Genomic DNA, 24039 nt, shown 5'->3' with positions numbered 1-24039 from the left:
GGCCGAAAGGGAAGTGAGCTTTGTCATTCCAATTCTATGATGTGGAGATGCCGGTGATGGACTGGGGTTGACAATTGTAAACAATTTTACAACACCAAGTTATAGTCCAACAATTTTATTTTAAAATCCACAAGCTTTCGGAGGCTTCCTTCTTCCTCAGGTGAATGTGGAAATGAAATCCTCGAACCTATCGCATTTATAAATCACAGAACAATGCCTGGTCATCACAGACAGTCTTTTCAACTGCCCGTTGCCAAGGCAACCAAAGTGTTCAAACAGATAGGTGTTACCTACAGGGCCACCGGATATACAAACGGCCAGAACTAAAAAAACAGATGATGTGGAGATGCCAATTAAAAAAAACAGAGCAAGAGAGGCAGAAACATAGAAACATCTGGAAGGAAAAGACAGCAATTGACCCGTTATATTAAAAACAGATAACATTTGTTCGCTGGTGGGGTAACGTGTAGCGTGACATGAACCCAAGATCCCGGTTGAGGCCGTCCTCATGGGTGCGGAACTTGGCTATCAATTTCTGCTCGACGATTTTGCGTTGTCGAGTGTCTCGAAGGCCGCCCTGGAGTACGCTTACCCGAAGGTCGGTGGCTGAATGTCCTTGACTGCTGAAGTGTTCCCCGACTGGGAGGGAACCCTCCTGTCTGGCGATTGTTGTGCGGTGTCCGTTCATCCGTTGTCGCAGCGTCTGCATGGTCTCACCAATGTACCACGCTCTGGGGCATCCTTTCCTGCAACGTATGAGGTAGACAACGTTGGCCGAGTCACAGGAGTATGAACCATGCACCTGGTGGGTGGTGTCCTCTCGTGTGATGGTGGTATCTGTGTCGACGATCTGGCATGTCTTGCAGAGGTTACCGTGGCAGGGTTGTGTGGTGTCGTGGACGCTGTTCTCCTGAAAGCTGGGTAATTTGCTGCGAACGATGGTCTGTTTGAGGTTGGGTGGCTGTTCCCTCCCAGGACGGCCTCAACCTGGATCTTGGGTTCATGTCACGCTACACGTTACCCCACCAGCGAACAAATGTTATCTGTTTTTAATATAACGGGTCAATTGCTGTCTTTTCCTTCCAGATGTTTCTATGTTTCTGCCTCTCTTGCTCTGTTTTTTTTTTAATTGGCATCTCCACATCATCTGTTTTTTTAGTTCTGGCCGTTTGTATATCCGGTGGCCCTGTAGGTAACACCTATCTGTCTGAACACTTTGGTTGCCTTGGCAACGGGCAGTTGAAAAGACTGTCTGTGATCACCAGGCATTGTTCTGTGATTTATAAATGCGAAGGGTTCGAGGATTTCATTTCCACATTCACCTGAGGAAGAAGGAAGCCTCCGAAAGCTTGTGGATTTTAAAATAAAATTGTTGGACTATAACTTGGTGTTGTAAAATTGTTTACAATTCCAATTCTAGTTTGAGGTGGGATAGAGTTCACTCACTGACATTGTGATTGGGCAAATCTCCCCATGATCCATTGTCCCTATCCATGACTGGAGTGGCGCCACCTCATGATGTCACAGCAAAAGTTCAACACAAAATAGCTGTCCCCTGGTTGCCTCTAACCAGCGGTGAATGAGAGGTACTGATAATTGTACAGATAAAGAAAAGAAAGACGTGCATTGATATAGCGCCTTTCATGACCTCAGGACATCCCAAAGCACTTTACAGCCAATTGAGTACTTCTGAAGTGAAGTCACTGTTGTAATGTAGACATTTCCCTTTATTGCATTTAAGATCATGGACCAATTCACTAGAATGCACTAGCCCCTTTAAACATTCAAGTAATAAAAGTAATTTCACAGCTGCTTTGAGACGTTTTATGGTCACTCCCAGTGTGTTGGTGAAAGACCTCGCTTTGGTACCCAGTTACCTTGTACTTTGGCCTGTTGTGTGCATCGAGTTCAGCGTCCAGGATCTCTTCAGTAATCTGAGACTTGCTCTTCCATTTGTTCTGTTGCTGCTGCTGCTGCTGCGACTGTTTGAAGGACGAGTGCTTCTCTGCCGTCGGCTTGCTTTTCTTCACAGTTTTCTCTCGGCCAAAAACTACCGTGTCCCACAGTTTCAACCACTTCAGGAGGCAGCGATTGGTGTACTGAAATGAGGAGAGGCCCTTAGAACCTGCACAGAGGTCAAGCTGGCAAAACATTACTCTACGCAAGTATACGACAAAAGAAAGGATGCAAATTGTAGACTGCTGCTAAAAGATGCTTGCATTATGCTCCACTACATGCAGGTGGTCGGCTATAGCTCAGTGGTAGCACCTCTCGCCTCTCAGTCAGATGGTAATGGGTTCAAGTCCCACTCCAGAGACTTGAGCACAAAATCTTGGCTGACACTTCAGTGCAGTACTGAGGGAGTGCTGCACTGTCAGAGCAGATGTTAAACTGCCTCTCAGGTGGATGTAAAAGATCCTATGGCACTATTCGAAGAAGAGCAGGGGAATTCTCCCCGGTGTCCTGGCCCAATATTTATCCCTCAACCAACATCACTATAACATTATCGTATTGCTGTTGGTGGGATCTTGCTGTGCGCAAATTGGTTGCTGTGTTTCCTACGTTACAACAGTGACTACACTTCAAAAGTACTTCATTAGCTGCAAATCGATTTGGGACATCCGAAGGTCATGAAACTTTCCTGACCAGTGTTTCATAGAAAAATTGAACAGCCACCCACCCTCCGGCTCCAATACAACATAACTGCACCTGCTGCATTTCACACTCCCATCGCAGGGCCACAAATAGCTCCTTGTTTCACTGACCTGATTCGAGTCAGTCACTTGATACGAACAAAACGAACATAAACAAAAGAAGTCTTTAAAAAATCGTTTCTCAAATCAACTTTCAAACAAAACTTTTAAAAAGTTAGTTCATTTCTCAGTTTAAAAAAAACATAATTCCAGTCGTCAACTTTCATCTCCAGGTCGCACTAAATCGAAGGTTGACTGGAATCACAGACCAATAGAAAAGCAAAAAGAGAGAACTTGCATTTATATAGCACCTTTCACAACCTCAGGACGTCCCAAAGAGCTTTACAGCCACTGAAGTATTTTTTAACATGTAGTCACTGTTATGATGTATTAATCGCGGCAGCCAATTTGTGCACAGCAAGGTTCCACAAACAGCAATGAGATAATGACCAGATAATCTGTTTTAGTGGTATTGGTTGAGGGATAAATATTGGCTAGGACATCGGGGAGAACTCCTCTGTTCTACTTCATAATAGTGCCGTGCGATCTTTTACGTCCACCTGAGGGGGCAGACAGGGCCTCGGTTTAACGTCTCATCTGAAAGACGGCACCTCTGACAGTGTAGCACTCCCTCAGTACTGCACTGCCAAGCCTGACACTTAAAAAGGGACACGAGGACAGTCTGAGTGCAGACAGAGATACCAACAAGAGGAGCCCAATCCATAACCTACTGGTCTGTGATCGAGGTCCAGTGCGGCGGCTGTAAGCACAGAGTGTTGATGAACCCAAACGGTTCTGTCCTGAATATCATTCTGTCAGTGGTTGTAACACTGTCTCTGTGTCCTGAGCTCAGGAAGAGAAAAAATAAATTGGGCCGGTTTTCAACTCCTGGTGGAAGAGAGTTGTGTGTTGAGATGAGGACTCGCCCCAACAGTTGAGTAACCCCGGCACTCAGCAGTGCCACCTATTCACGTTATAGGCTTGCTGCTGAAGTCGAGACTGTAAATGATAAAAAGTAACTGGGCCTGAAGTCACTTCAGCACTTAGCATTTAATTTACTACCTGCTGCTTTCCTCTCAGTTCCAACTACCCCTCCTCAAATAAATCCTCACTCGCCCAGTTCTAAGCCAATTCTCCTCCTCCTCAGGCATCAACACACTCATCTTGTCCATGCTCTTTCAATCTTCCATCCCAGCTCCAGACCGCCCAACTTTGCTTCCTCAGCCACGTGCCTACTGACATTATCGACTTCTCTCTATCCTCCAGCACTGTCCCTACTTCCTTCAAGGCCATCACATCCTCTGCTCAAGAAACCCAATCCACCCTCTTAATTTTCTTCAACTACCATCTGATCTCCAGCCTTTTCTTTTCAAAGTCCTGGAACACGGCTGCGTAACTATACTCCCACCTCCTTATTGAGAGATCCTCCGATTGGGTTTCCAGTCTGCTTCCGGAATCAAGACCACACTACTCAAAGTCACAAATCAATCCTGTGAGAGAGAGCCTGTGACTGTGAATCTTGGTCTCTCCTCATTCATGCTGTTGCCTTCAACTGACCATTCTAGTCTCCTCAAACATTTGTCTTCTACAGCCCACCTCCATGGGGCTAACTCCTCCATCAAACCAAAGACTTCTACTGAACTCTCCAATTGGAGCTCCAACATGAAGGCTCAGCTGACCCAAAAATATTTCCAGCTTAAAATGGGAAAAACCAAAGCCATACTCTGGCTCCCACCTGCATCTAAATTCTTCTGTCCTTAATTCTATCAATTTTCCCAGCAGCCACCTCAGATTAAGTCAGCTGGTACAGAGCAATAGTGTCCAGCTCAAACTTGAGCCCATTTTGTCCCTCCCAATATCTGTTTTGTTACTAATACCACTTTCTTCCACCTCCATATTGCCAACCTCTGCCACACTCTCCTCCTTCAATGCAAAATTCTAGTCCATGCTTTCATGACTTAGAGGCTCAACTTCTCTATTGCTCTCCTAACTGACCTCCCCATAGCCTTCAATTCATCAAAAACATTGCAGCTTATGTACTCACATGCACCAATTCCCATCATTCCCCATCTTCTCCAAGCTCCACTGGCTCCCCACGCTCCAATGAGTTGACGTCAAAATTCTTGTCCTCATTTTCAAATCCCTCCATGGCCTCTCCCCACCCTACCTTAGTATTTACTTTGAAATGAACATGGTATATTTAGCACTCAAGCTCAGAGTTTTATATAACAATAATATTATCTTATAGTATAGCAAGAAGACTTGGTGACAGACTTTTTGATTACATGACTTACATCATCGCTGAGCAGCTGGGTATATTGTCTGGGAGTGAATCTATCAACCCAGAGTGTGCTGGAGCTAAATTCATCAATTGCCTCATCTTCATCAACTTCATCTGCTGCTGCTGCTTCTTCTTCCCGTCTCTCAACTATCCCAAACTCCTGATCGATCTGGCTTTAAGGATAAAACAAAACAACAACAAGGAGGAAGGGGAGAAGAGAAAGAGAAAAGGAACCTTATAATGTGCAATCTCAAACCAGGTTTATAGTCCTGAAGATTTAGTCTGGATCTGTATTAAGCTACGCCATTTTGATTCCGCGTATTTCCCACAATTCCAGATGGAATTTTATTGGTCAGTCACGTTCCTGCTTGTTCTCTCTGGGAAACGTCTGCCATTCACAGGTACATTTTCTCCATTCTCCAATGTTGATGATTTGAAAGTCTAATATTTTTACCTAAAAATGTTTAATTGTAAGCCATAAACAACATGTACTACAAAGCTGAGTGAATCCAAAGATTCTCAGGATGTTGTACAGCATTCACTTCCACCTGAAGGAGCTCAGGCAACTCAAACTTATTCAGAATTCTCCAACTTCAATGGCCTGTCCTAACGTACAGTTGGAATCAAAAAGCACGTGTGTATATTTTTTTGTTGGGGGAAGGGGTCAAGTTGTGGCAGGATGGCAACCAAGGATCTCTGCCGCTTTGGTTGATTGGTTTACCAATTTCCTTCCTTTGTCTTGCCCATTCACATGCATGTGTGTCTGAAGGTGACTGGTTAGGCATTGGGACAGAAAAACTAGAAACTTTAAAACAAATCCTAAAAAAAAAGCTATTTTATCAATTATTTGTAACATACAGAGACATGTTTCCAAACACTGATAGCACCCTGATAGGAACTGTGCCCTTCTGCAAGGAATATTTGCTGTTTCCTCTCTCTTATAGGTATATATGATATTGTAAACAGTATCAGAAAGGTACATTCAGAACAGTACTTTAAACTGAACTGGGGACATGGGTTCAAACTGGTAAAAGCCAAATTTCATTTTAAAGTCCATCACACAAAGTAAGATCTACGCATAGAATGGACTTCACGGTGGGATAGTGGAGCCAAAAGCCTGGAATCATTTAAGAAACAGTTGGCATCTGTGATGAGGTGGGGTGGGAGTGAACTATGGGTCGCCTTTAGATGGATGAGCTAGAATGGGCTGAATTAGCTTTCACATCCACATCTATCTTGCAATCTTTCTTGCTACATTCTATATTCACCCCAAAAAAGTTCAACGATCATCAGCACAATTACCCAGGCAGCCAATCTGAAAACAATGAAGCTTTTTTTTTTGTTCCCTCCAATTTTCTGCTCTCCTGAAGGACGTGACTCCCTCGCTGTGGTACAGTTCCAGGACTCCAGTCACCTTCCAGTACATTGCCAAGTAACCATTAATGCAAAGGATTCCCACTCAAATCCTTTCTTTTTCAGATGCTGACTGACCCACTGTGATTTCCCAACAATTACTGTTTTGCTTCCAGATTTCCAGCCTTCACAGTTTTCTTTTTAATCTCAACATTTTCACATTGTGATCCAGTTAAAAAGGCATGGAGTCAAAATCAGAGCTCCAACAGTTGATTATCCAGCAGTCTCCTATAATCAGCCTCACTTCCTTTATGTGGAGATGCCGGTGATGGACTGGGGTGGACAAATGTAAGGAGTCACACAACACCAGGTTATAGTCCAACAGCTTTATTTGAAATCACAAGCTTTCGGAGCTTTTCTCCTTCGTCAGGTGAGTGAAGGGTTCCATAAAGGCACCGCATATATAGTCAGAGAACAATGCCTGGTGATTACAGATAATCTTTCCAACTGCCCGTTATCACACCTCGACAGAGAGATAGTCACAGCAATCAAAGGAGTGGATGGTGTTCAGACAGGTTAGTCAGGGAAACATTACATCCAAGAATACTGAATACACAAGGGGTCAGATAACAAAGGCAGAGAGAGAGAGAGAGAGAGAGAGAGAGAGAGAGAGAGAGAGAGAGAACCGAAAGGCAGAGAGAGAGAGAGAATGACCAGTTGTATTAAAAACAGATAACTTTTTTTCACTGGTGGGGTTACCCAGCTTTCAGGAGAACAGCGTCCACGACACCACACAACCCTGCCACAGCAACCTCTGCAAGACATGCCAGATCATCGACACAGATACCACCATCACACGAGAGGACACCACCCACCAGGTACATGGTTCATACTTCTGTGACTCGGCCAACGTTGTCTACCTCATGCGTTGCAGAAAAGGATGCCCTCCGGAGCATGGTACATTGGCGAGACCATGCAGACACTGCGACAACGGATAAACGGACACCGCGCAACAATCGCCAGACAGGAGGGTTCTCTCCCAGTCGGGGAACACTTCAGCAGTCAAGGACATTCAGCCACCGATCTTCGGGTAAGCGTTCTCCAAGGCGGCCTTCGAGACACACGACAACGCAAAATCGTCGAGCAGAAATTGATAGCCAAGTTCCGCACCCATGAGGACGGCCTCAACCAGGATCTTGGGTTCATGTCACGCTACATGTAACCCCACCAGCGAAAAAAAGTTATCTGTTTTTAATACAACTGGTCATTCTCTCTCTCTCTCTGCCTTTCAGTTCTCTCTCTCTCTCTGCCTTTGTTATCTGACCCCTTGTGTATTCAGTATTCTTGGATGTAATGTTTCCCTGACTAACCTGTCTGAACACCATCCACTCCTTTGATTGCTGTGACTATCTCTCTGTCGAGGTGAGAGAACGGGCAGTTGGAAAGATTATCTGTAATCACCAGGCATTGTTCTCTGACTATATATGCGGTGCCTTTATGGAACCCTTCACTCACCTGACGAAGGAGGAAAGCTCCGAAAGCTTGTGATTTCAAATAAAGCTGTTGGACTATAACCTGGTGTTGTGTGACTCCTTACATTTAACTTCCTTTAAGCTGCCCTCAGTTACGGCCCCGCAGACTTACCTGTTCAGCATTTCACTCAACCTCTGAGATTCTTCCAACACCTGTCGACGACGCTAGATAAACACACAAAATATTAAGAAAAGAAGTTTAGATATGCAACGGAACAGCTGCTTAGAGAAATACTTATATGGAAACACCTCAAGTTGTTTCACCCCTCAAGCTCAGAGTTAAACGCAGGAATACAGGTATGTCAGCTAACTGGGTCAGACCAGCAAGCTTACATCATCACTGAGCAATTAGCAATTCGGAAGATTACAGAATACTGTGAATAATCATTCTCACCTCTACTTCAATAATGCCACCTTGAGGATGGGGAGGGGGGCAAGAGTGAGGGGGGCTAGGGCGAGGCTAGAGAGGGAAAAGGAAAGCGAAAAAAGGGGAAGGGGAGGTCCAGGAAGGGAGGGGGTAGAGGAGATAGGTAGAGGAGGAGTGGTTGAAGGAGAGGGAGACCTGGGTGAGAACAGGAGGAAGCAAAATCAGGCATACAAGTATGGGGGCGGTTTGGCAAGGCAAACAATGTCAGTGGTGGGCTGAGGCGGGAAACTCTTTTGGGAAGGTGGGTTGGCAAACACTCTCAGCAGGGCATGGGAGACGGGGCAGGACATTACTGTTCCCAACTCTTTCTTGCACAGTCACCATTACCATATTTTAGTGGGTGCGAGGGGAGGAAGGGAGAAGCCTGTGTACCGTTTGTTTATCCATGATGACAATATATTGTAGCAGGACGGGTGGGAGGGAGGCTGGCTCGCTCATAAGCTTTGAGCACCAGCCTGGATGCGTCGCACAATGATTGGTGCACGAGTAATGATCTGCTTTCAAAACGTACTAAAAAGACCACTTATTTCTGGACACAAAATTCGTTACAACCGATAAATAACGAGGCCAACTTCAAAATTCAATGATGTGGAAAAAGCTACAACAAACGGCTGTGAAGCCACCCAGTGCCTTTGGTGTGGAAACGCCTGCTGACACAAAGCAATTGTCCAAACTAACACTACATGACTTCACTGAAACATCGACAACATTGCCACCTACAGGCGTAACATGTGCATGTGGAGACTTTCAAATGCATTTTGTCATAGAGATCGACAGACATAGGAGCTTTCAATGCAACAGAACTTTTATATATAATAGATAGTACACTTATAAATTTCCACTTTGTTGTTTAAGTCCTTTTTTTTGCCTTTGATATACAGAAGATGCTGACTGTCAGTGACCCTGTTTTACTGATCTCCACACTGAAGGAGTTACTGTGCCTTAGGTCCTATTAACTGACGATACGCAGATAATTACTAGGAACAATTGCAGAACAATACGTGGACGAGGTACTTGTTTTTTCAGAAAGATCAGGCAGTGAACAGGCAACAGCAATTGCACTTACATCCCATCTTCAACTTAGAAAAACATCCCACAGCATAAATCAAGACGAAAATGGACATCGAGCCAAAGGAGGAGTTACTAGGAGCTGTGACCAAAGGCTCGGTCAAATAGGTGCATTTTAAGGAGGATCTTAAAAGGAAGAGAGGGGGTTGGAGGGGTTTAGGGAGGGAATTCCAGAGCGTGGGGCCTACACAGTTGAAGGCACAGCTGCCTATGGTTGGGCGAAGGGAGGGGGGACGCACACAAAGCCAGAGTTGGAGGAACACAGAGTTTTAGGGGGGCGGGGGGGTTGTCGAGCCAGAGGAAATTACAGAGACAGGGAGAGGCAAGGTCAGGAAGGGATTTAAACACGACAATTGAGAATTTTAAATTGAGGCATTGATAGCCAATGTAGGTCAGCAAGAACAGCATTGGGTGAGTGTGAGTTGGTGGGGGATAGGATATGAGCAGCACGGTTTTAAATGAGCTGAAGTTTGTGGAGGGTGGAAGTGGGAGGCTGGCCAGGAGAGCATTGGAACAGTCGAGTCTGAGGGTGACAAAAGCAGGGGTATTGCCAGCTGATGTGACGGAGGTGCAAATAGACTGCCTTTGTGATAGAGAGGATATAGGGCTGGAAGCTTAGCTCAGGGTTGACTAGGACGCCAAGGTTGCGTGCAGTTTGGTTCAATCAGGGTCAGTGGCCGAGGAGTGGGGTGGAATCAGGGGCCAAAGACAATAGTTTCGGTCTTCCCAATGTTTAGCTGGAGGAAATTTGCAGCGTATCCAAGACTGAATGTCGGATTTGCAGTCTGACAACACAAAGGCAGTGGAGGGGTCGAGACAGGTGGTGAAGAGGTAGAGCTGGATGTTGTCAGCGTACATGTGGAAGATGACCCCATGTCTTCAGATGATGTCGCCAAGGTGCAGCATGTAGATAAAGGAGGGGAAGGGGATGATCCTCAAGTAGTGGGTGATTTAGGCAGAGGAGAGCAAGGCCCAATGGAGTTTAATGTGGTCCAGCCGGACCTGGTGACGGATGGCTAAACCAGTTGGGCACCAGATACGTTCAACTGTGTGTGTCTTGGGCTTGAGGAAGCCAAGATGGGGGCCCGTACCAGGGGGAGGACCAGGATGGAAGAGAGTGAAGGTTTTACTGGGGACAAGGGGATCAAAAGGTGGAAGTGAGGGTGTAGCTGATCAGATCAAACAGCTGCAGAATGGAGGCCAAGGGCAATAAGAACCCTGGGGAAAGATTTCCTCTGCACATTATGTGTAGTGAAATTGTAAACCCACTCTTTATAAGTGGGTTTATGTTTTGTAACACATGGTGCAGAGAGAAAATCGCCTCTCATCATTTGCATCACAGTCGTGCAAGGGACTGGGTTCGCTCAACGCCAAACGAATCTCACACATTAAAGGAAATTTCCAATAGAAGCCACTGGCAAGCTTCCTCACTATTGTACTGTAATATTTCCTGGCAGCAAACAGGTCTCCCGACATCTTCATATGACATTAGCAACAATACAATTAAGTTGTATTAGCTTCACAAAAACTAAGAAGGAAGGAGGTCATCTGTATCAGCACAACAGTCAGCTGCTCAATTCAGGCCTTTTCTGGCAACTCTGGACTGCTGCTGACCCACTAGTAGGGAAAGTGCTCGGGCATCACCCAGAAACCTGCATTTTCACTGCCTCAATTTTGAACGCAGAATTCAGCAGCCACATGCAGTAAGTATAGAAATCCAAAGGATTTATTGCAGGATGTCATGCTGCACCCCAGTACTTGCCCTGCCCATCAGGATTGCTCTTAAGTGCTTCTAAACTTGTGCAATTGCTTCAGCATTTCTCTGCATTACCAGCAGACTGTAAGGAAATGGCTAATTTAACTTTTAGCTTTTGTCCACTAAGTCAGTTTCTGTTAGAAGGCTGGAAATATCAGTTTTGTTTTCAGTAAAATTAAAAGTTACCAGACAGAGATTTTAGCTGATAAGCTTTCTTTGTCCTAGCAGCTGTCCTCTGAGGGATTAACTCCTCCAAGGACACATCTGCGCAAGGCAAGTGATAACTTGCTTATAGAATAGTCTTGGGCCTCTGTCTCCAGTTGAATGACTTGATTGACAGTTCAGACAAGGTGAAGGCTTGGGGAGTTATTCTTGTTAAAACCGAAGTCCAGCTAATTGGGTGAGGTAATACTTTGAAACATCCGGATTCTCACATAGCCAGAGTGAAAGAAAGGTATAAAAAGAGGGGTGTCAGAAAAGATACTTCAGAATTCAACAAGACCTGGCTAGCCGATCCCCTCGAGCTCGAAACCTGTGACGCGGTGAATTCTCAGATACCTGGTACCGTAAGTGTCTCCAGTGTTTGTGTAATTACTGTTAATAATAGATTTCACTGTATGTATAATTATTGTTAATTGTTATCAGTGTATGTGTAATTATTGTTAATAGATTTCATTGTATATGTATAATTATTGTTAATAATAGTTATAATTGTATGTATAATTATTAATTGTTATCAGTGTATGTGTAATTAAGTTATTGTATATGTGTAATTATTGGTAATAGTTATTATATAGGTGTAACTGTTAAGTTATCATTCTATATGTGTAGTTATTGTTGATAAGATTTATCATTGTACATGTGATTAGTGGTGATAATAGTTATCATTGTATGTTTAATTCCTATGAAAGCCAATAAATGCCTTTGAACCCTATCTTGTGGAATAACTTATAAAAACATCCATTCCCTAACATGACCATGTACCTTCAGATTTCCTAAACTAGCAAAGTATTAATCCTTCCGTTACCTCTTCAGCAACTTGCTCCTTCAGATAAGAGAACGGCACTCCCAGCAATTGCAACTGCCTTTGTCCATTCCAACGCAGAGTATCCGACAACTAAGAAAATAAAACATTGCCTTGTAAGTCATTGCCTTGTAAACATTGCTTCAGGTCAAACATAACAGCTACTTCTAGTTTTGTGTCCAATTCTGGGCACACACTTTATGGATGTCAAGGCCTTGGAGAGGGTGAAGAGGAGATTTACCAGAATGATACCAGGGATGAGGTACTTCAGTTATTTGGAGAGACTGGAGAAGCTGGGTATGTGCTCCTTAGAGCAGAGAAGGTTAAGGGGAGAATTAATAAAAATGCTCAAAATTATATGGGGTTTTGATAGAGTAAATAAGGAGAAACTGTTTCTGTGAGCAAAACGGACACTCTGTCCCACGGGAGGGGGAAGGAGGGCACAAAACATTCTTGAAACCATGGGAACGGGAACGGGAACGGAATGGGAAAATATTACTGAAAACTACTGAAAGTACAGTGAGATTGTGATCCCTGCCTCCAACATAATCATTAAAGAATCATAACTTCAAACAATTATCAGAACAGAGCAATTGTTTATATGAAAAAAAATTGGCATGGTACACACGTGAGAAATCGGTGTAGCTGAAGAGCAGAACGGGTTGTATAGTTTATTAAGCAGTTTGCCAAGTGTAATAGTGAAGCAGGTTGCTCGCTCCTCTGTAATAAGCAAAGGCTGAATAAGCAGATCTAACTGGGACCCAGGCAGCCTGATGTGTGGATTCTGTTTTTTGCCAAGTCTCAGTCAAGATCCAAACTGCACAGTCAGTCAGTTAGTGCCATTACCAGCAGGATGGGGGGGGGAGGGATGGTAAGAATATGGAAGAATTTCAGTCACATTGGACTAAAGATGATTTAAGAAGGTTTTCCACATTTTAACTGTGATTCCATCCACACACTGTTTTGAAAACACATTTTAAAGAATTAAATGATTCATGAGAAAATGTAAGCTTTTTTGATTATATGAATACCACAGAAGCCTTGACAGTCAGTCTGAATAAAGCTAGAAGGCCCCAACATATAGTATTTATAAGAAAAAATAACAAAAAACACTCCCAAACAATGTAATTTGTTTTCACAAAGAGGTGCTGATGGGCACTTCAAAACTTTTACCTTCAGCCTGGGCCTCGTGTCCTCATCTTGCAGGACCATGTAAACCCGCGTTCCATCAGTTGAGGTCACGTTGACATAATCTTCCAAAACCGGAGGTCGTTTGAGAACTCGCTTCTGCACCTCCTGAGAGGGAGTCTCTTCCATGGGGGCCATGTCACTTAGGTCAAGAGTGTCCTGTTTAAATGTTTTGGGGCTTCTGAAAAATGTAAAGATTGACATATGATGCACAACTTATAATGCAGGACTTCTACCTGCCACTTGCCTGCCTCTCTGAGCCCAGCCCAATTTCCAGGAGCGAGGATAATGTATCTCCAGTGAAGGCGTAAGGATCATTTGGGGAGCTACCTCAGTTGGGGGGCAGGAAAATTGGCATGCAAAGTAATCGATTGTACTAGGCAAAGCAACCAATTAAATATAGCTCCCCCACCCCATAGCAACACTGGACACCAGGTCTGGAAATGACAGGAACTACCTCTTACATCTTCACTCTTTTGAGAAATTATGTTAAACTTGTATAGAACCTCGATTAGATCACACTTGAGTGCTGTGCACAGCTCTGGTCATATTACAAAAAGAATACAGAGGCACTGGAGAAGGTGCAAAAAAGATTTACAAGAATGGTATCAGAACTGAGAGGTTATAACTATCAGGAAAGACTGAACAGGCTGGGGCTCTTTTCTCTTTAAAAAAAAAGACTGGGAGCTGATAGAGGTCTTTAAGATTATGAAAGGGTTTGACAGGGCAGATGTAGAGAATATGTGGGGAGTCCAAAACTAGGGGTCATAAATATAAGATAGTCACCAATGAATCCAATAAGGAATTCAGGAGAAACTTCTTTCCTCAGAGAGTGATGAGTATGTAGAACATGCTACCACATAGAGCAGTTGAGGCAAATCGCATGGATGCATGTAAGGGAAGGTAGATAAACACATGAGGGAGAAAGGAATAGAAGGATATGCTGATAGGGTTAGATGAAGTAGGGTGGGAGGAGGCTCGTGTGGAGCATAAACACCGGCATAGATCTGTTGGGCCGAATGGCCTGTTTCTGTGCTGCAAATTCTATATAATCCTGTCATTTATATCCCACTTATAATACTCAGCCACGTTTGGCCAGACATATTACATGTCTGATGTCACCTCAGGCAGTAAATGCTAGAAGTGGCATTGGGTGGCACAGTGTCAGTGCAATGACTCCCTGCCTGATTTCCTCGCCCACCTGCCCAGGTTACACTGATCTAATTAGACAGGAAATTCGGGGCCAAGATGTTCGTTACAGATATACTTTGAGGTAGTTTACAAATTCCCAACTTTCACTATTTATTTTTGTTTAAATTGTACTGCATTAAAAGAGGACAATGCAATGCACATGAATTAACCTATTAATGACTTCAAGGGGGCACAGTGCCTTCACTCCCTGGGCATGGGTCAGCCCAGAGTTTTAATAACCTGATCCTGAAGACTGTGAAAAGAAAGATAAGACCAAGCTCCAAACATCAATGCAAAATAATTCAACGTACAGAGGACAAACAGAGGAGGATGTTTTCATTTTATCTGGAAATGGCTATTAATTGCTTGAAGGTGACGTCTTTTTGACATCGAGGCGGAGGGGGGGGATTTTCTTCCGCTGTCCCACACGGAATCAGGCAGGTTGGTGGCGGAAAAGAGAGTGAAATTGAGCGATGAGGCCTGAATTTCCTTCCCCTTGCCCCTGGGTCGGGAGCAAACCTTCCCCACCCACAGCATGCAAATCCCTGTCCATTTCCCTCCCATCTGTTGCTGTTCCCACCGTTCCACAAGTCCGCCAGATGACCCGCCCACGATAGCGGTGGGATTGGCTCCGAATGGGGGGGAGCGAGCCTCCTCTGCCTCCAACTAGTCCTGATGCCTTACCTGCCGAGACTTTCAATACATGATTTGGTCCTGTCTTCGGGGCCCTGTAGCCCCTTTCAGCCTCTTCTGGTGGGGCAGATCTGCTGCAGCAGTACCGATATCTCCTTGATGGCCGCTGGCATCCTCCCGCTTGCGGACAGGATTCCCACTGGGAGCCCGCCACAATTAGATAGTAATCCTGGGCCGGGGTTGGGACAGAGGGCGGAATGGCAGGAAAATCTGCTCCCCCTCTGATGTCATACTGCTTACTGCTACTCTGTTTGCCTCCATATCAGCAACTGCACTTCAGAAATTAATTCATGGTTGCTGGGTCAAAATCCTGGAATACTCTACCTGACTGCACTGTGGGAGCACCGGCCACAACTTGCCTTCACCACACAGACTGCAGCGATGCGCAACCGTGGTGTCCTACTTGACCCTGAGATGAGCTTTCGACCCCGTATCCGCTCCATCACCTAGACCGCCTACTTCCACCTCCATAGCATTATCCGTCTCAGCTCATTTGCTGCTGAAACCCTCATCCCGGCCTTTCTTACCTACAGACTCGACTATTCCATTGCTCTCCTGGCCGGCCTCCCACATTGCACCCTCTGTAAACTTGAGCTCATCCAAAACGCTGCAGCCTGTATCCTAACTCACACCAAGTCCCATTCACCCCTCACCCCTGTGCTCGCTAACCTACATTGGCTCCCAGTCCGGCAACGCCTCGATTTTAAAATTCACATCCTTGTTTTCAAATCCCTCCATGGCCTCGCCTCTCCCTATCTCTGTAGCCTTCTCCAGCCCTACAACCCGTGATGTCTCTGCGCTCCTCCAATTCTGGCCTCTTGCGCATCCCCGATTTTAATTGTTCCACCGTTGGTGGCCGTGCCTCCAGCTACCTAGATCCTAAGTTCTGAAATTACCTCCCTTAACCTCTCCGCCTCTCTCTCTCTCCCCTCCTTAAAACCTACCTCTTTGGCCAAGCTTTTGGTCACCTGTCCTAATATCTCAATATGTGGCTGATAATCGCACCTGTGAAGCGCCTTGGGACGTTTTACGATGTTAAAGGCGCTATATAAATGCAAGTCGTTGTTGTTATTGTTCTTATTCAAGGAGAAGGCTCACCACCATCTTCTCAACGGCAATTGGAATTGGGCAATAAATGCCGGCCTCGCCAGCGGCGCCCAAATCCCCAGAATGAATGGAATGAAATAAAACATAAATCTGGGTATTATATTTGTATATTGTACAAAACACTTACAATGACAGCAAGTCTACACTAAACACTAGCGCCAACTGAATTTTGCATTCTTGTAATTTGCTCAGTAAGCAATGACTGACAAAAGTTAGTCGTCAAGAGGAAAGATTAACGGAAGAGTCCCTGAAGTAGCACAGGTAACAGAGACGTGATGAGTAAAATAACACACAACAGAGCACGTTATTGAGGAGTGACGAGGAAAGTTTTTGGGGTTGTCGCTCGCTGGAAAAGATGCTAACACGTGAAGAGAATGTGGCGAGATGATGTGGTGATAGGGGCTGGAGTAACATCAGGGACTGATGCAAATCTAACTGCAGAGACCGGAACAAATGGATTCTAGTAGTTCCAATCTCGGGGGGGGGGGGGGGGGGGGAGAGAGGGAATAAAGGGAGTCAACAGACGAGGTAATGAATCGTCACGTTAATTCACAGCCTACCTGGGGTGTCGGCTCTGGAAGAGGTCGTCTGGTGACGAGGGTGGAGTAATGTCATCGTCTGGCAGAGGAGGCTCATCTGAGCTGACCTCCGACCCAAAATCCAGTCTCTTCATGGCGTCCAGCCTCGGCCGCTTGTGTTTGGGAGCTGCTGTGATTAAAGAAGTTACTGAGGAGCACAATTTGACATATTAATGATCCGTAAGCAATGGCTGCAGTTTATTTCTGGGGTTGTGGGCTCCTTGAACATACCATAATACTTAGGTCTAAAGTTTGTCTCAGTCTTGTCTCTAAACATCCAAGGTATCTGGTTCCATTAGAAATGATTCAAGTCCCAGCATATTATTCTAACTTGTATTTAAACACACTCCAAGTTTCTCCATTTTTAATGTGACCTCCCCGTTCTTCTGCTCACTGGACAGTTTTATGTGTTAAAACCTTCTTAATGCCAAAACCTTATTACTAATGAATGGTGGGTTTAAAGAGCTGGTGCTACACAGGGGAGAGTGGGTGAGGTCAAGGCACTGGGGTCATTTCAAAGATAGTAAAAGACTAAAATGGAAAGATGGGAAGTTGATATTCTGAAAGGATGAGGCCAAATGGGTCGAACAGCCTTCTTCATCCAAACCTATCCTGTGATGTCAACGAGGCTCTTCTCTACCCTCCAATTTCTGACTTACTCCCCTAAAGGCAGTCGCTTGTGTTGAGGTGACAGTTCCGTGGACACTGGCACTTCAACCAAGTGACCATTCTTCCTGTGTGAGCGTAGTTTCAGGCCCAACCATCTTCAGCTGCTTCATCAATGACCTTCCCTCCATCATAAGGTCAGAAATGGGGATGTTCGCTGATGACTGCACAGTGTTCAGTTCCATTCGCAACCCCTCAGATAATGAAGCAGTCCGAGCCCGCATGCAGCAAGACCTGGACAACATCCAGGCTTGGGCTGATAAGTAGCAAGTAACATTCGCGCCAGATAAGTGCCAGGCAATGACCATCTCCAACAAGAGAGAGTCTAACCACCTCCCCTTGACATTCAATGGCATTACCATCGCCGAATCCCCCACCATCAACATCCTGGGGGTCACCATTGACCAGAAACTTAACTGGACCAGCCATATAAATACTGTGGCTACGAGAGCAGGTCAGAGGCTGGGTATTCTGCGGCGAGTGACTCACCTCCTGACTCCCCAAAGCCTTTCCACCATCTACAAGGCACAAGTCAGGAGTGTGATGGAATACTCTCCACTTGCCTGGATGAGTGCAGCTCCAACAACACTCAAGAAGCTCGACACCATCCAAGATAAAGCAGCCCGCTTGATTGGCACCCCATCCACCACCCTAAACATTCACTCCCTTCACCACCGGCGCACTGTGGCTGCAGTGTGCACCATCCACAGGATGCACTGCAGCAACTTGCCAAGGCTTCTTCGACAGCACCTCCCAAACCCGCGACCTCTACCACCTAGAAGGACAAGGGCAGCAGGCGCATGGGAACAACACCACCTGCACGTTCCCCTCCGAGTCACACACCATCCCGACTTGGAAATATATCGCCGTTCCTTCATCGTCGCTGGGTCAAAATCCTGGAACTCCCTTCCTAACAGCACTGTGGGAGAACCTTCACCACACGGACTGCAGCGGTTCAAGAAGGCGGCTCACCACCACCTTCTCGAGGGCAATTAGGGATGGGCAATAAATGCCGGCCTTGCCAGCGACGCCCACATCCCGTGAACGAATAAAAAAAAAGGCTACATGAGTGAGGGGAACAAACCACAGCAAAACCTGACCTGTCCTCACCCTACATTCACACACGTTCCAGTTCAAGCCACTGGATAATGATCATTAGCGGGAACCTCGGCCGATTCCTCCTCCTCCCCCACCCCGGGGGATTGACACCAAAAATAGCTCCTCTAGTGAAACCAACTAAATCAGCGCAGACCATCAATTGAACCTGGGACTACCCCTGCCCACGTGGCTCAATTTCCACACCAAGAGCTGCAATTACCCGCTGGGCCCACGGGGTGAGTCTGCAATGGCAGCTTTATCCCGTATTTATAATAGACTTCAAATTCTCAGACTGATGTCCCAAACCTTTTCCAATCTCACTGCTCACAAGGTTACATGACTCCAGCTTTTGTGGATCTGAGATCACCAGCCACTGTGTCTGAACAGTAACAAATGATATCCAGAATCACAGGATTCTATATCACAGACCATTGGGATCCTTAACTGAAGTCTGTAGTTTATTTAAACAGCAATTGTCATGTCAATACCACGATGCAAAATTAACTCAACATAGATTTATCATATTATATTATGAATGCGGTAAAACAATTTTTTTTTAAGAAAAGGTTGAAAATCTCACTTCTTTAAGGTCCAGGGAGTGCTGTTTGGAGGGCTGCAGTAGTCGGGAGGACACTTACACTGCAGTGTATTGCCACTCACTGCCATTAGCTAGGGGATGAAATTCCTCTTTTAGTAAAAGAAATGGGAGAGAATGCCTGTTTTCCTCTGTAACTACATTAACAATAATTTGCCTTTAACGTGGTAAAAAGGTTAAAGGCACTGTATAAACACACAGCAGCATTATCTAACAAAATTTGACACTGAGCCCCATAAGGAGATATTAGGACAGGTGACTAAAAGCTTGGTCAAGGAGGTAGGTTATAAGGAGCGTATTAAAGGAAGAGAGAGAGTGAGAGAGGCGGAGAGGTTTAGGGAGGGAATTCCAGAGTTTAGGGCCTCGGCGGCTGAAGGCACGGCCGCCAATGGTGGAGTGAGCTGCTAATGAAACAACGGGGGGGGGGTGTGGCTTCAAAGTGTGCAATTTCTGACAACACAATTTCTTTAGCGGGCTGTTGATTTTCTGACATCGACCCTGACATTCAGGGAAATGTCAGGAATTTGTGATCTCAGAGCAGAACATTGAGCGCCAGGCGTTCGTATCGGGAGTTCGGGTAGAGGGGTCAGTGCACCCACTGGATTTTCAACAAATGGAAAATCCTACTGACCTCTGCACCCAAACTCCTGAATTGCATCCCCGATGTGCAAAATTCTGCGCTGGAAGCACAAATTTGGAAAGTCTACCGTTTCATTTCAGCACTTATTGGCTTTAATTCTGTCCAATCCTGCACTCAAGCCTGCAATTAAACATCGTTTCTGATGAGCAGAAATCAAAGCAAGACCAGTGACTGTAGATATAATTGGGAACCTGCTGCTGCTCCCGGCTTCATGGGACAAGTTTACGTACTCATCACTTGCTCTTGATCCTGGTGCAGCAGATGGGCAGGGAATTCCTCTTCCTCAGGCAAGTTGAGGGCATCGAGATCTCGTTTCCTCGCAACCGAGCCTCCCGGGACGTCCTGCTGCTCCGGGGCCTGTGACTTGCCACTTGGACCATTTCTCGTGAAGTCGTCTCCGGCTGCAATGGCTTCTTCGAAAGTCTGTTTGCCTTGTCGAAACTTGGACTGTTTATATGCACCGGTGGACTTGTCATCTGTAAGGGGAGAGGCAAAAAAAAACCTTCAACGACATCCTCAACCATCAAGACTTAAGGAGAAATTCAGTGGCACAAGGTATTAAAAGTGGCAATTCAATACAATTCAAAGGCGCATCAGGGGCTATTCTAAGATTTGGAAGAGACTAAACACCCAGTAATTTGGTGCTGGTGGATTGTGGAAGCCGTGTGCAGCAGGAATTATAGGCAGTACCACTGGTTTTTTGTGTGTGTGTTGTGGGGACGGGGGCAGATGGGGTATAAACCACATCGAAAGTTTTGGTGCCAGGAGGATACACAGTTGCCTCTTTGAAAGTCATGGCACAGTAAGTAGGCACATAGACACACTGTGTTGGGGGGAAGGGGGTAGTGACTAGGATAAATGCCATCGATTGCCCACATGGAAACATGTGCCAGGTTATTAGGCAGAGGTACAGAGAAGTCCTCCCTCGGAGGGGAAAGCGTGTTCAGTCCGGCTGTTCTCACATCTCCCACCTGTGGATAACAACCCTATGGACTTTCCCGAGACTTAAGTTTGTAAGACCTGTCCAGTGAACCCATACCAATAAAGTTCATTCAAAATTCAGCTAAAGTTCTTTCAAAGTGCAGGAATAAACAAGGTCTAACAGGTTTTTTTACAAAGTACAAGCCTCTCGTGTCACAATTATAAATACAGCATTGTTTTGTAAAGAGAGTCCTATTTCGACTACTTTCTTCCAGTAGTTCGCACAACTCATAACAAAACCATTACAAACTACTCATGGATTGCTGCTCTGGATGCCATTTTTGTGCGGGTGATTTAAAGAGAAGCAGTCAGTAGCACAGTCCTGGCCCTCTCTCTTTGCCGTGTTACAAATTCAGGCTGTGAAAATTGCCCCCAGCATGCAAACTACACTTTAAAAGAGGGGAAAATCTGACCTGCTAGCCTGGGAATTTCTGAAAGATGGAGTGGCTGTTTTTGGATTCAGAACATGTTCCTGCACCGACTGAGCACTGCGACCTGTATTTAATTAGCAGCTGCTTAGCTGCATGCCCAGGATCTGCATAATTTTGCTAAAGAACTCATCCATTTGCCCGAGTCTCGGGCAAGGTCACCTGATGTAGGTCAGGTTTGCTGATCGCCTGCTAGCACCTCGCACAACTGGCCATTAATCATATTTGAGTTTAGCCAGGGAGTGCTGGCAGGTTATTCAACCACGATTGGCCTCCTGAGCCAAGCCTAATCCTGGCCTCACCTAACACTAACACACGCGCGCGCGCTAACACACACAGCAGGGGTTGCAGGATAGCGACCAGGAACGGGAACCCTGGACTGTTTTCCCTTTCCCTAACACAGGCCGATTCGAGTGCCAACTTAACTGAAATAACTTCATTCAGCACAGACAAGGGATTGAACCTGGGTTCCTCCTAACCAGTACGGTTCAGCTACTCACTTCTTAACCATCGGAGGCGGATCATTTTAAACTGATCTTTCCCTGACAAACTGCTAGTGGAAATGCCAAGTGTGGCAATGCCAATCATCTCCTATTTGGGTAACTCCTCCCAATGGGATGAGGACGAAGGCAAGAAACTTGCAGCAATAAAACCTGAGACAGGAAGATTTCCACTGAACAGTTTAAATGGAAAGCTGCACAACTGGCATTGGAATGGCGAGTTCTTCATACTGATTAGAAATTGGGACTTCCCGAGGGCTGCACAGTTCTTCCTTTGCAGACTGCACTCTCCCTCCATAGGTTTCCTGGCTTGTCCAGAGTCACTTAGGATAAAAGCCATGTCTGCTGCCAGTCTTTGGGACACACATCTGTGAAGGCATTGCTGCCATCATAATCGTAGGATGGTAGTCTTTCCTATTATGCAGTTCACATGGCTATTCTCCACATGGCTACAAGAAATATAAAAATATCTTCCTTGGATGCATAAAATTGATTAGTTAAATGACCCCGCGAGCTTGGTGCTGAAATGGGATCCTGGTGCACAATCTGCCTTCAATACCAAACCCACTATCCATTCCAGCCTTAGCATTGGTGGACTTGACTCCTACACACAGCTAACGGACCAGGATTTATTACACACAGACGACAACTTGCATTTATATAGCGCCTTTAACGTAGTGAAACGTCCCAAGGCGCTTCACAGGAGCGATTATCAAACACAATTTGACACTGAGCCACATAAGGAGATATTAGGACAGGTGACCAAAAGCTTGGTCAAAGAGGTAGGTTTTAAGAAGCGTCTTAAAGGAGAGAGGTAGAGAGGCGGAGAAGTTTAGGGAGGGAATTCCAGAGCTTAGGGCCGAGGCTGATGAAGGCATGGCCGCCATTCATGGAGCGATTAAAATCTGGGATGCGCAACAGGCAAGGTTTGGAGGAGCGCAGAGATCTTGGAGATTTGTAGGGCTGGTGGAGGTTACAGAGGTAGGGAGGGGCGAGGTCATGGAGGGATTTGAAAACAAGGATGAGAACTCTAAAATCAAGATGTTCTCGGTTATAGAAATAATCACAAAAAGGGGGAGGGAAGAGGTAAAAACATTAGGACAATTTAAGAATCAAAATTAAAAAGGGAAATCTACAAATGTGGGAAAAAAAGCCCAGAAAATGCTGGAAATGCATAGCAGGTCAGTCAGCATCTGTAAAGAGAACAGACGGTTTAACGTTTCAGCTGTAACCCTTCATCAGTACTGAAACATCAATCATTTGTCTTTTCTCTTTACTGACTGACCAGCTGTACGTTTCTAGCAGTTCCCACTTTTATTTAAGTTTGCTCCTATCTAACACACAAAGGTCAAACAACAACTCTACCAAGAGGGAAAACAGACACCATGGCCTCGCTATTAACCCCCTCCCCACGATGGGCGTGGGGTTAAAAAGTGAAATTCATGGAACCCAATCTTAACACACTGCGCGTGCCGCCATTTTTACCGTGACGGACATCGGGGTGTCAGTGTCCTACCGTGGAGAGGTGAGATGCTTATTAACATATTTAAATCAGGCTCCTACAGTGCAATCGGGAGCCCGATTAGAAGTTAACTCGTGCTGCATTGATTTCCCGGGGGTCAGGAAGCTCAGCAATGAAACAGAGGCAGGATCTCCAGCCTCCCTTCCCCCACCCCCAGACTGGATCTCCAGCCTCCCTTCCCCCACCCCCAGACTGGATCTCCAGCCTCCCCCCCACCCCCCCTCAAGCGCAGGCTTCTCCCCCTCCCCCCAATTGCCAACCAGAGCTTCCTGCCCGATTGCTGATCCCCCACCCCTCTCTCCCCTTAAAATCGGCAGGACCTCCACCTCCCCAGCCTTGCTGGGATTTTCAGCTGTTTTCGGCCTCACCATAAATACTGAGACCCATATTTCACAGTGATATCCAGAGACATCACTTAGAATGTGAAGGATTTATAATGTTGACCATGAGTGCAGAGCACCCACCACAGACTTTCATCCTCGCACTACTTGAGGGCAACGATACAAAAGCAATTGCCAGTGAGGCAAAACTTCCTATGTATAGGTAGACATTTTCACTCAATGATGCAGTTGGATCTTGCATTCAGTTCACTGCAAATAAAACTCTATTGCTGCTTTAAAATATTGTTTAAATTCCCAACTACAGAGCAAACTGCTTTCAAAAGTAGTTGAAATTTAGAATGGCAGGCAATCAGAGTAGGCAGATTTATATACAGGGG

General features: G+C 45.6%; 1 protein-coding gene across 3 annotated transcripts in view; it reads right to left on the bottom strand.

The window, feature by feature from the left end:
* Positions 1-24039, bottom strand: part of chtf18 (CTF18, chromosome transmission fidelity factor 18 homolog (S. cerevisiae)) — a 97466-nt gene that overhangs the window by 71645 nt on the left and 1782 nt on the right. The window contains exons 2-8 of one of the 3 annotated variants that reach the window (XM_068002852.1): positions 20121-20366; positions 16874-17039; positions 13308-13503; positions 12138-12227; positions 7972-8024; positions 4988-5147; positions 1878-2099 (exon numbers count right to left, since the gene is read on the bottom strand). In XM_068002852.1, coding sequence (XP_067858953.1) covers positions 1878-2099; positions 4988-5147; positions 7972-8024; positions 12138-12227; positions 13308-13503; positions 16874-17039; positions 20121-20366 — 1133 coding nt within the window. The remainder of the gene's footprint in view (positions 1-1877; positions 2100-4987; positions 5148-7971; positions 8025-12137; positions 12228-13307; positions 13504-16873; positions 17040-20120; positions 20367-24039) is intronic. The other 2 variants (XM_068002853.1, XM_068002854.1) reach the window with 2 other exon arrangements.

This window comes from Heptranchias perlo, chromosome 22 (assembly GCF_035084215.1).
Source record: "Heptranchias perlo isolate sHepPer1 chromosome 22, sHepPer1.hap1, whole genome shotgun sequence".
Lineage (NCBI taxonomy): Eukaryota > Metazoa > Chordata > Chondrichthyes > Hexanchiformes > Hexanchidae > Heptranchias > Heptranchias perlo.
This window is presented reverse-complemented; position numbering and strand designations above follow the sequence as displayed.